General features: G+C 39.7%; 1 protein-coding gene across 1 annotated transcript in view; it reads left to right on the forward strand.

Moving 5' to 3' along the window:
• NOX4 (NADPH oxidase 4) overlaps positions 1-13,546 on the forward strand; it is a 94,441-nt gene that overhangs the window by 37,746 nt on the left and 43,149 nt on the right. Inside the window, exon 12 of the mRNA XM_088534926.1 lies at positions 5,375-5,435. Coding sequence (XP_088391052.1) covers positions 5,375-5,435 — 61 coding nt within the window. The remainder of the gene's footprint in view (positions 1-5,374; positions 5,436-13,546) is intronic.

Raw genomic sequence — 13,546 nt, forward strand, 5'->3', positions numbered from 1 at the left:
AAATGAGCTGAGCAGTGATGCATCCTGAGCATCCCACAGCGTTAGGGCATGTTTTTTTTTTTCCACTCACTACACCACAGGTGTTTGAGATTGGTCAGGAAGGGAATGGAAAGAGGAAGGAAGAAGAGAGAAGTGCTTTGGATGTGTTACTGCAGCTGGATTTCTTCTCCGTGAGGAATCTGGCTGAAACGAAGGCTGTTTGAGACATGGTGGTCTCGCCTCGACTCTGCAGACACCCTTGATACTTAAATGATGTTCTGTGGTTAGAATGAGCCCAGGGTCAAGTGTTATAATGTCTGCCAGTTAAATTAGGGCAGCTGTAGGGCCAAAAGTCCAACGGGAAAAGCTTCCAGACACATTTTAATCTGTAAAATAACTGAAGTAGGGGGAAAAAATACACACAGAAAAGAACAAAAGCCATTTTAGAGAATCTCAACCTCTCAGGCAAAGATATGTTTAAAATAATAACTCCTCAGATTTATTTTTACACCTGAAATGTGCTGCTTAAACTGTTTGAATCACTAGTTAAAACAGGGGTAGCTCGGTGTAACACAGTTCACCTCCTCTGACTCAGACTGAAGTCTAGCTACTATTTTTTTAGCTACTATTTTTTGGCTACCTTTATATAGGGTGTCTGTGTTTGTCATCACTCCTCTTCGTTTTCTAATGTCAAGATGAATCATTTTAGGAATGTTTGTAGCAGTTTTGCATGAAACCAGACAAGCTACATCTTATTGAGGTTTTGAAGGTTGTAGGTTTTTTTTCAGTTGATTGACAAAATTGAAGAACTTATTTATTTATTTTTCTCTGAGGAGGAACACTCTGGCTGTGTTTAGCTCACTTTCCTAGGAATGAACTTCATTATTTTCTTACTAGTTTATTGTTGACTTTCTCTCTCCCTGCACACTGAAGTCTGAAAAGAGTATGTAGGAGATGTATTTTAATAGTAGTATTCTTGCCATTTTTAGTAGTTTTTTAAAAAAAGGCAAAAAAGGCAATAACTAGTAGGTTGGAATAGAGCACTGTTTCCCTTGAGACTTCCAAATTTCATGTGTTATACCTCCCGTGGCAATACCCATCTACAAAGGGTCCTGTTTCTTGTTCTAGTGAAGATTCTTACTTGGGAATAGATACCAGTGATGTTTCTGTATGAGATTAAATGTCTTGGGAAATCTAAACATAGATATTGACAATATATTTTCATTTGCTGTATGCTGGGCTCTTTTATGCACATATTTCTCCATTAATTCCAGGAGTTTAAAGTAGATGTAAAATGTTACCACTCTGATCTAATAGCAAAGAGTTTGTTCGCTTTGTATTCATATAAGAACAAGACCTGCAAGAGAATCTTGTCCATGGTCCTAAAATTGATAAAAATACATTTCAAATCTGCATTCTTCTAGATTTGAACTGAATTAATAAACTAGGTAATTAATCTTCTGAATTAAATTTAGATTAGTTAAATCTAAGATTATTATCCATATTTTTTCTTAATCAACAATCACCTAAGCAACACAAGAATAGAATTATAAGTGCTGGTGACTCTAATTCATTTGTTAAGTTTATAAGCATAGCCCTATGTGAGATTTTGTATTTCTGTTCTAGTTTGCTTGTAAATAAAAGTGATAAAAGCAAGTGTAGGGATTTTTTTTCCCATCAAAAGATACAGAATAATCATCATTCAGTAGATTTTGGTCATATACAAAATATTATCCTCATTGCTTTGAATGTGAAACGATATAGAAAAAAAAAGTTAAAATAATTGTTCTAAACCATTTCTTTTCAGTAACAGCTCTTGGGAAAATCAACCAACTTTCAAATGATAAAAACATAGTTGGTTTTTTTCGGGGGCTTCTGCACCCATTATTAAATTTGACAGAATTCCCTTGCTATTTGAGTGTTTGGGCAAGGTTTTTTTGGGGGGTGGCCAAATGCCAGCAAATAACCTATTTAATATAGAGGTTACTACCTGTAATATCTTTCACATTTTTAAAGCTGTAGACAGCTTAAGGTTAGAAGTAGATTAACATAGCTTCACATGATTGTACCTATCTGCCACAGTTAATTTGTGCACTCTTGCATTTTAATCATAAAGCATGTCAAATGAAGTTCATTTTCAGCTCTTCAGATGTAGAAAGAGCTACAGAATTTCATTCAATAATGTTCAACACCCTTTCTTATTACAGACTTTTCAAGTTAATGATTTGCCAGTTTAGCAACCATTGTTTATTCGAAAGAAGAAAAAAAAGAAGCTAAAAAATAAATTGCTTTATTTAAAGATTGGCAAATCTTAACAATTTCTTGTGGGGCATTGTGCTATGAACTAAGAAAAAAAAATGATGGGCAGCGTGCAACTCTTGCCGCAGTGCATTTAGTAGGCTGGTTGGATTATTTCTTAGGGTTCCCAGAGTAAAAGCATCAGGGGGACATCTGAGGACCATTTGCCAAAACACATCTTAAAAACAATTTTATTGTTTTTGTTCACAGCTGCAGAGAGTACATCATGCATTGCTGAGGCCACTTTGACTTTATTTGGCTATAGCTCATGTGCTTATTCTCTTGATTTCCAATTCAAGAAGGTACTTCTCTTTGTGCTTTACTTAAACTTTCTGGCAGAGAAACATCTGCCAGCTTAAACATGTATGAGCTGACCAGAATAAATATCTTGAATCAGTGCTTAGCTGTGCAGTGTTTTAAAGATGAGTTATGGCAAATTATTAGTAACTGCTGCTCAGAGACTTAGATATGTAAAATGGAGTTGAGCATAGCAATTCTCAAGGCTTTTGATGTCGCCTATTGTAATATCTCGCAAGAGGAATTGGTGAAGTATGAGTGAGGTAGGAGGACGATGTTATCCAGGGACTATACTATCCAGGGACCTGTCAAGCTGAGTTTTCAATATTCCCAGCAAGCCAACACTTCTCTGAGCAACCTATTCCAATATTTAATGACTCTTATGTTGAAAAATATTATTTTATGCATTCACATGCACACAGACTATAATACATATATACATTATATTATATACATTAATTATACACATTAAATATATAGATGTGTGCACATGTATGCATAAAATATGACATGTATGCATGTGTGTGTGTGTATTAAGGTTCAGCTTGTGCCCCTTGCTTCTTTTCCTGTAATCATGGATCTCTGTGAAGAGAGTATCTCCCTGCTCTCTATAGCTCCTTTTTAAGCTTTTTAAGACAGTGGTTAGATCCTTCCTAACCTCCAAATACATTCCCTCATTTTTTTTATGTGAGGTTCATAACCTCAAATCATTTCTGTGCCTCTCTGATGGAGCCACTCCAATTTTTCTCCGTCTCTCTTGAACTGGGGAGATTTCACTCCATATAGCCTATACAATTGGTTTGTTTTTTCTGGTAAGATTTAGTAGCACAATAACTTTTTTTTTTTTTCCAGAACTCTCTGAGGAATTCCCATATACTGTTATGGGTATCAGAGTAGGCCTCCTGAAGTCTAAAGAGAAATAAATCTCTTTTTTATTGAATAATTTTTCAAAGTTGTGTAGAATGGAGTTAGTCACAAGAGCAATGTAAAAGATAATAGGATTGAACCTCTTCTGGCTAGAGTCAAGAGTTAATTCTGCCATTAACTTTAAAGGAAGTAGGGAATGACAGAAGACAATTTTGTACATGTGCTGACCTGGGACGTGGCATAGTAGGGCTGTGAAAATCATTCAATCTGCTATGAAGCACAGAAAAAGCTAGTACAGACCAGACTGAAAAATAAACTCTGCTAAAGGTTGTTTAGAGTTAGAGCCTTGCTGGGAGAACAGATATTTGTGTGGCTAGTGTGCTTCTTTCTAATTGAGCGACTGCATGTCTAATTTTCTATGGAGAATTGTCTTGATATTTTGGGGAGATGTGATAGTGCAAACACAAATCTGTGTATCTACATTGATATGTTTTTTCTTTTCCTTTTTTTAAGGCTAAAACTTGGTGAAATGATTCCATCTCTATAGTTCTTTACTACATGTTTTTTATAAGAAAACTTGAAAAGACACACACCTCTGTGTAATTAATAATCAATACTCTTAACAAAGCAAGAATGATCTTAACCCTTCAGGAAAATGAAGCAACTATCAATTGCACTCCCTGTTCTGGATTTGACAAGACGTATACGATATAAGCCTTTTACCTGTGTCTTTGCTGCTAAATAAGGAGAAATAGGCGCTGAACTGCAGCATTGAGACCTGTGGTATCCCAGTGCTCTTGAGATTGCTCTTGGGAGTGCTGGTGAGCATGGTCCAAAACGGAGCCAAGAAGCGGTCTCACAAATGGTGTGGACAATCCAGGGTTTGCTCTTTGGATCCCTTTTATTTTCAAAATAGATGTACTTCTGAATTTATGCTCTCTGTTCAAGATCATTATCTGTCTGTAGCGGCAGACAAAAAATAAGAGAGGAGTGTCATTTGTTGAGTGTTGGATTCATGCCAGAACTTGCACCAATCATTAACAAGTTTTAAGAAATAGGTCAGAACATGGTAGCAATATCTTTCAACAAAAATCGATGGTAATATTTCTTTACAGAAAGAAGTGTACAATCTTTTCTTGGAGAATAACTGTGTGTCTTGTTTATGTGTGAAATCTTTCAGCATATCTGCACAAGACAGTGAGTTTCAAATCCCCCTTAAACTAACAAGGAACAGTACTCAGAGAGCCAGCTCCTTAGACCTTTGACCTGACTTGATTGGAGGTTTTTAGATACCTTGGTGTGAATAAACTCTAAGTGTCATAATCGTTTGTGTTGACAGTCACAAGTAGGTAGCCTCAAGATGAGGATGCAAGTGCAGAGTGGCAGAATCATGGCTACAGTGTGATTTTTATGATGTGTCATGCAATAGGATCTTTTTCCTTTGAATGGGCTAAGCTTTTGCGAAGCACAGAAAAATCTGTCTTATCTAAGGAAAAACAACAAAAAAACAGCAGTTGTATAACAATGATGACCTTCAATAAGGAAAAATATTTCCTTATTTTTTTGATTTAGGGGTGATATGGCAGCTCCTGATTTTGAATGATAAGGGTCAATAAAAGAGGGGATATTTCTGTGCTACTATGATCTTTAGTCATCATTATTGCTGTATAATGCTTAGTTAAGTGGTTGTTTCAAATCACGCTCTCAGAAAACCTCATCCCATTAAGTTCTATTGAGACTTAAGAGCTGAGACTAAACATGTCCTAGGCTTCCCAAACTGTACTGATGGCTGGAAATGATTTAAAAATAAAGGGTGTAGCTGCTTCTGAGATCCTCAGCAGTATGCAAAAGAGTCTATCTTAACAATTGTATTTTGAATACATTTTGTTTTCTTGTTCTTCAGAAATGATCTCTAATATATTTAATATTTTAGTGCCCTACAGATACCAAAGCAACGTTTGGGGTCCATCTTAAAGTGGTAGGAGACTGGACAGGTATGTAGAAAAACAATTGTTTTTTTAGAGACAAATACTTTTATTTGAATTATTATTAGTTTCTGGCTTCAGCTTGATTCTACCTTGATTATGACATATTTTCATTAGAGATCATTCATGCTTGTTTGCTCAAAGTTGTTCGTATTTTTGATGCAACCCTTGCTTTATTCAGCAATGTATTTTTTCAGATAACCCATTTCCTCACTACTAACAGATGTTCTGATTGCAATTTAATAATTTGCAATGTTTTTCAGTTTGTGCCTATTTTTCTTATTTTTAGTACCCTGCTGCCTCTGTGCAAGGCATAGAGACTGCAGAAATGCTGAAATGTGCAGCTCTCAGATAAGGGGATTGTAATGTCTGTAGTTTGGGTGGCTGCCAGGTTAATTAACTGCCATGGTATACAGAGATTACAGGTTGCTTTCATGTTCTTCCATGCTCTTCTATTGCTCTCTGAATGTCCTCCAGATCAAGGATGTAAACCAGGATTCCCCACAGAGCAGAAGGGTAATTTGCTGTTCAGTGTGACAGTGGCACACTCGAGTGCTAGTTGTCATTATTCCTTGATGGCTGACTTTCTTCCTGCTTAGCATAGCATTTCCTTTTAAAGAAGATAAATAAAGATAAATACATAATACCATCTTGTTCATTTTTTGTGAAGAAATGTTTTCCATATTAATTTGTACTCATTCATATATTTGTGGAACTGAGTCGAATTAGCTTGTCACCCAATAAGGGATTAGACAAATTCAGGGAGATTAAGTCTATCAAAGTCTATTCAACTTGTTGGTCCAGCTGCATACTTGGCAATAGGAGTCTCTGAACCTTTAATAAGCAAACCTTGGGAGAATAATGTCACATGCAAGAATCCTATATAATCGTCCTGATTTTAGGCTTTTTTTTCTTTTTTTTCTTTCCTTTTCTTTTTTTTTTTCCTCAAAGTATAGGATATTGGCCAAAGAGAAACTGGATATGGGTCTAATTAGCCTTTGGTGGGAGCCATTATGGTGGTTGTTATGTTATTATCCACCTTCCCTGCCTGGAAAAGGATGTTACTGAGAGAAATTGGCTGGAGAAGTGAGTTTTCCAAAAGAAATAGCATCTCTGAAGTATGAAGTTTTTGTGACAGCCTCTATGGTGTGAATTGGACCCCTATTAGTATTCAAATGTACTTCTCCCAGCTCAGTATTTGCTTCTTCAGTTTAGAAGCAAGTCTGCCGATGCAGGGCTTTGTGAAATTCAGGACACTGTTACATTGTAGAGACCATGCATTGAATTAGTTTTACTAAACAGGAATATCTGTTACGGGGTTGAATGTGCTTCAGGGAATGGAGTTGCTTACCCAGCCCTCTGCTCTGCTATTCTGTGTCTGTACCAGGGAGCCCTGTTTTCGCTCATCCGCTGGACACCATGACCGTCAATGGTCCCTAATCCACTGACTGCTAAAGGGTGATACTGAAGAAGAATTATTGTATTTGCCATGTTGCTTATAATCTTTCCTAAGCATGTGCTAATGGCTGCTTCTGGAGACAGGATATTGGGATGGAGTAGTTTTTATGCAATATAATGTCATTTGAGCTCTTCTCAAAAGATATCTTTCAGCCTTTATCCTATTTATTCTGGTCTTCTTTTGCATCACATTTTCACATTCCTGACAGTTTATACCTGACACCAAAGACAGTTAACAATTTATTTCAGAGAGCTCAATTAAAAGCCCAAATGAAAGGGATGTGAGCCCAGGTGGAGGGTGATGCAGAGACGTTGAAAAATGCAGCAAAGATCTGGTCAGTTGAGAGTCATTTCTCCTCTCCCTGGCTTCTGCTTTGTGCATCCGTGAGATGGATTGAAAGAAAAATGTCCTGCCTTTGGCTCTAAGGACTTGAGGGAGGATACACTCCTTGCCACTGGTGGCAAAGCAATTCTGCAAGTTATGTTTCACGTCAAGTCTCTGACACCGAGTGTTATGTTTTGAGAATTGAATAAGATACCTTACGGCCTTAGTAACTTTGTTTTGTAGGTTGGGAAAGCAACTGCATGTCAATAAGGAAGATAGAAGATGTAATAGAGCTGTCAGCTCCCGACATGAAGGTGCTGTTGCCAGGATGCCATTTATTGCCCCCCTCCCTGTGCATATAGTTTTATATATCCAGCAGTAGCAAGAAATAGATTTAGAACAAGTTATCAAGAACTTCAGAAGTAAGTGTTAGCAAGGGGACAGATCAGAGCTGTGAGATCCATAGATTAACTGATAATGTAATCTTTCTAATTGACCTAATCCTTTTTTTTTTATTGACATCCATTTTGTTCTGCTTCTCTCCTATCTCCTCAGTAACCCTGTTCTCCTTCCGTTTTGGAAAAGTTGTTGCCTGAATATTTACAAAAAAGAGATATTTTGGAGGCTTTCTTTTTCATTTACTGTCTAGTTGTCTTCAGTGCTGTCAGTGATCAGCCTCTGCTGCCTCCATCCTCACTGCCACCTCCAGCACCACCGCTCTTTGGTTTTAAAGCTGCCATTTTGGCTGGTGTCTCCAGGGAGAAATAGAGGCCGCAGGGCATCCCTCATGTGTCCAGCCACAGTGAAGAAAACACAGCAGTGTGTCAAAACCAGGCGTCTCATCCTGCTCTTAAGCCTCTTAATGCTGCTGGAGACATGGGCAAGAACTGGCCACTAGCATGCTGGTTAGTGAAGAGACCCTGAAGCTTTGTTTGCTAACCTCATAAAATTTGAGACAATGTAACGGCAAGAGGTGCAAATTCATGTGGGAAATCCACGTAAATCCAGGTAGGCCGTGTAGCTCGTAAGTACCAGCCTGCATTAATGTGGTGACTACTGGGCATCACCAGAAAGCACCTGCCTCTGCTTAATCCTTTGTGTTGGAGCTGAGGAGAAACATGATCAGGAAGTCGTTTAGGTAGCAACTACCTTATTCTGTGAACTAAAACCTGAGGTAGCGAAGATTGGGCATCCCAAAAGTATTATTTTTAAACTTCGATCATTTTTAAGCCAGTTGTTTGAGATTTTGGAGGCTGACTAAGGATTCTTTTGAATACTCACCAGAAGAAAATAAATATGGTTATTAAGTGGCTCTGAAGGAGACATGATCTAAAATTTCTGGGGTTGGCATGATTTGTTGCATTGGTTGAGAGTACCCGCATGACCTTGATAAGCCCTTGCAACTCCTTGTACAGAGATGGTCTGAAGCAACTCAGAACTTGCTGCTCATTGCTGCATTTAGCTATAATTTATCAGCAAGTAAAGGAGTAGCAAAGAAGAAATCTTTCATTTCCAGTAACCTAAGGGTTAGTTTTAGAGATATTGAAGTAGTGGATCATTCAGTCAGTATCAACTGTGTTGGTAGCAGATCTTGAGTCAGGCTGGAGAAATGTGTGAAGCATAAGATGACAAAGAATAATGTGACTACAGAGTTCGCCTGCAGGATGCTACAAGGATGTCCCAGGACCCCTATAATTGCTACTGAGTTTCTATAAAAATATCTAGTCACTCAAGATGTGTTTGATTTGAGCCTGTTTCTCTCTGTGGTAGTGTGCATTTTGTTGTGTTCAGTCATTAAATGAGATTCTTGACGGGTTATAAAGGCATTAATAATATGGTACTGTGGGTTGTTCTAGAAAAGTGCAGTTTTGCAGTCAGAAAACAGAGATAGAATAGATGTTATTTTCCCTGTTAGATTTGATGGCTGCCAGTTCTCATACTGTCAGTGAATCCCACTTACCCTTTTGAGGAAGACATAGGAATTGAGTACTAAAAAACTTTATTTCTTTTTATATAATTTAATATTAGAAGTAAAATTGATGCTGTCACATTACTGAGAGGTTAAAAAGGGTTAACAATATAATTAGCCAAAGTGTGCCATAAGGAGTATTGGCTTTATTCTTCAGAACCATTAATGTTCATTAAGGTTTTATTAATGACTGTAAACAAGCTCATTAAAAGACGGGATTAAGAAAATGGAGAAAAATGAGGAGAACAGATTTAGCTGAGTGACTTGATGCTGAAAGACCCTTTCCTCTGATTAAGGAATTAATGATGAAAGTGAGTTTACACATACTATTTTTTGGCTCCCAACCTAGATTGCTTTATATTAGTTGAACTCCAGCTGACTTATTACCAAACACAGTATAACTTGAGTCAATTCTCATTTGAACAGTTCATGAGTTTTACCTTCACAGGGAAAGAATCAACATAGTTAAGCCAAAATTTGCCTTGAAGGAAAGTTTCTCCTACTCCTTCTTTCTTCAGACATTTTGTTATTTAGAACCTTCCATCTTTTTGCATATCTCAAGCTTTATAATGTGTAAGCAGAGTATGGCATAGATGCATGATGTAAATTATTTTTTTTCCTTCATTACAACACACACAGGAGGTGTGGATCTTGCTCTTGTTAAGACACTGAGCCAGGAATGTAAGATTGCAAGATTTGTTGCCTCACTTCAGATGTTCACTGTAACCTTATACATTATAGGAACAAAAACCCGAATCATGTTAGTGTGTAGGACACAAATAATGTTTAAAGTCTGGCTGGACTTCGTACTTCCCTTGTGTGTGCACTTTTAAAAATCTCACGTGCTTAATGGTGTCTAGGGAAATATGAAAGTTCACTTCAAGATGCTATTTCCTCATGCATGACATTCCCTAGGAGCAATAGTGCACTCTGCTAGATGCCATTCAAGTTTTACTGAAGAGCCCCTATCAAAATAACTTGTTTTGTCCAGTTCATTGAGAAAAATGCCTCAGGGAAAGAAGAAAAATGTGGACAATTTTTAGACCTGCAATTATGACATCATTTGCTGAAGTATTTTAAAAGTAAATTTTAAAAGTTTCTTTTGGGGACTCTCTTCAAATAGTTTGTAAAAGTTCTGTATTTAATCAGGAAAGTTGTATTTCAAATAGGGAACATTAAAAAGATAGTAATAGCTACTATAGCAACTTTTGATATTTAAATCTTTATGATCAGAAGGGGCAGTTATCTCTGTGTGTTCCCATCTCCTGGATGATGTTTTAGAATTTCATCTAGCAATTTCTGTTTGTAAACTAATCAAAAACCAAAATAATTGATTGAATTGGTTTGCAATTTGTTTTTGTTGATGTTGGATTTTCTTTTTTTTGGCTTCGTCCTTTAGATGTCCATAAGCTCTTTTTGTGTTGTCTGTGAAAATAAAGCTCAACTTTGGGATGGTGCTTTAAGAAGAAAAAAAAAAAAAAACTGTTTTAGGGCCAGAACCACCACTGGAAAATTTATGTTAGTTGTAGATTCCACCCTCCACCCCCTGACCCCAACACACACACATTGTGTGCAAAATGCTTATAGAACATGAACATGGCACCTTTTAACCTTCTGACTGATAAATCTGTCATGCTAAGTCCCCATTTTGAGAACTCGGATACATTTGGCTCTTTCGTTTCTGCCTCCTCTCCCCTTCTAATTTTCCTTTTGAATGAGGAACTGAGACTCCCTGCTCGGTAGATGTGTCATGGTTGATGTGTGCTGTGGTATATGGCAGTGCTCTCTTTTGCCATAAAGACTACAAAGTGGTTTGGCAGTGGTGGCTGCTGATCTATTCAGACCATTACCTATCATGCAGCCTTATTATTACCTTATCCATGCGACCGTGGACTTCAGGAGGGCCAGCTTTAGTCTCTTCAGAGACCTTCTCAGAAGAATCCCGTGGGCTATAGAGCTCTAGAAGGAAGGGGAGCCCAAGAGAGCTGGTTAGTTTTCAAGCAGCACTTCCTCGACACCCAGCAACGGTGCATCCCTGTGTGTACGAAGTCAGGCAGAGGGGGCAGGAGACCTACGTGGATGGGCAAGGAGCTTGTGGCAATGCTCAAGCAGAAGAAGGCGGCGGTATACAGAATGTGGAAAAAAGGACAGGCCGCCTGGGACACGTAGTCAGGGAATGCAGAGATGTGATAAGGAAAGCTAAGGCATGTTTGGAACGCAATCTGAAAAGGAATGTTAAAAATAACAAGAAAAACTTCTTCAAATATATTAACAGCAAAAGGAAGATCGGGGAAAATGTGGGTCCACTAATGAACGAGGTGGGTACCCTGGTTACGAATAACACAGAAAAAGCAGAGTTGCTCAATGCCTTCTTTGCTTAAGTGTTTACCAAGGGCAGCCCTTTAGAGTCCCAGGCCCTAGGGACAAGAGAAGAAGCCTGGGCAAAGGAAGACTTGCCCTGGGTAGAGGAAGATTGGGTCAGAGAGCACCTAAGGAACCTCGATACCCACAAATCCATGGGCCCTGATGGGATGCAGCCCGGAGTTCTGCGTGAGCTGGCGGATGTCATAGCTAAGCTGCTCTCCGTCATCTTTGAAAGATCATGGAGAACAGGGGAGGTGCTGGAGGACTAGAAGAAAGCCAATGTCACGCCAGTCTTCAAAAAAGGCAAGAAGGAGGACCCAGCAACTACAGCCTCACCTCCATCCCCAGAAAAGTGATGAAACGGCTCATACTGGCCGTTGTCTCCAGGCAGCTGGAGGACAAGAAGGTGCTCAAGAGTAGTCAGCATGGATTCACCAAGGGGAAATCATGCTTAACTAACCTGATAGACTTCTATGATGAAATGACCAGCTGGATAGACGAGGGGAGAGCGGTGGATGTCGTCTATCTCGACTTCATCAAGGCTTTTGACACCGTCCCTCACAACATCCTCCTGGGCAAGCTTCAGAAGTGTGGGATAGATGAGTGGACAGTGAGGTGGATTAGGAACTGGCTGGATGGCAGAGCTCAGAGGGTGGTGATCAGCGGTGCAGAGTCTAGTTGGAGGCCTGTAGCTAGCAGTGCCCCCCAGGAGTCGGTCTTTGGTCCAGGCCTGTTAAATTTATTCATCAGTGACCTGGATGAAGGCACAGAGTGTTCCCTCAGCAGGTTTGCTGGTGGTATGAAACTGGGAGGAGTATCCGATATCCCAGAGGGCTGCGCTGCCATCCAGAGGGACCTGGACAGACTGGATAACTAGGCAGTGAGAAATCTTACGAAATTCAACAATTCCAAGTGCAAGATATTGCGCCTGGGGAGGAATAACCCCATGCATCTCCCCAGGCTGGAGACTGACCTTCTGGAGAGCAGCTCTGAGGAGGAGGACCTACGTGTCATGGTGGATGACAAGCTGACCATGAGGCAGCAGTGTGCCCTTGTGGCCAAGAAGGCCAATGGGATCCTGGGGTGCATTAAGAAGAGCGTCTCCAGCAGGTCGAGGGAGGGGATCCTGCCCCTCTACTCAGCCCTGGTGATGCCACATCTGGAGTATTGTGGGCTCCACAGTACAAGAGGGATGTGGAGCTGCTGAAGAGAGTCCAGCACAGGGCTACAAGGATGATCAGGGGCCTGGAACATCTGCCCTATGAGGAGAGGCTGAGGGAGCTGGGCCTGTTCAGCCTGGAGAAGAGAAGGCTGAGAGGGGATCTGATCAGTGTCTATAAGTACCTCCAGGGAGGCAGTGAGGAGGATGGTGCTGGCCTCTTTTCACTGGTGGCCACTGACAGAACTAGAGGAAACAGCCAGAAAATAAAGTATCAAAATTTCCACAGGAACTTGAGGAAAAAATTCTTGACAGTGAGGGTGACAGAGCACTGAAACAGGCTGCCCAGAGAGGTTGTGGAGTCTCCTTCTCTGGAGATCTTCAAAACCTGCTTAGATGCAGTCCTGTGCCACGTGCTCTAGGTGAACCTGGGTGTACAGGGGGTTTGGACTAGATGACCTCGAGAGGTCCCTTTCAACCTTGGGCATTCTATGATTCTCTAATTCTCTGATTCTCTGATCATGTTACCTTCTACTCCTCATTAATTCTTGATCTATCTTGCCATTTCTGCTGGTGTCTTATCTTATGCTTGAATTGGGAAGGACAGGGCCATCATTTGTGCTGTGCTCAGCATGGCATTCGCGATTCAAGAATTTGTGAGAGGCACCCTGCGGTCCCAGCGCTTCTCTGCCCCCATCCTCTCCAGATCTGTCCCATTCAATTATAAACATTATTATAAAGTTTATTAAAAAAAAAAGAAAAACTGTCTCCCATGAACTACATAATTATCAAATGCATAAATGCTCTAGGTGACCCTGTGTGTGCAGGGGGGTTGGACTAGATGA

This window comes from Tinamus guttatus, unplaced genomic scaffold (genome assembly GCF_059628265.1).
Source record: "Tinamus guttatus ecotype Peru unplaced genomic scaffold, ASM5962826v1 Tinamus_guttatus_pri_ptg000602l, whole genome shotgun sequence".
Lineage (NCBI taxonomy): Eukaryota > Metazoa > Chordata > Aves > Tinamiformes > Tinamidae > Tinamus > Tinamus guttatus.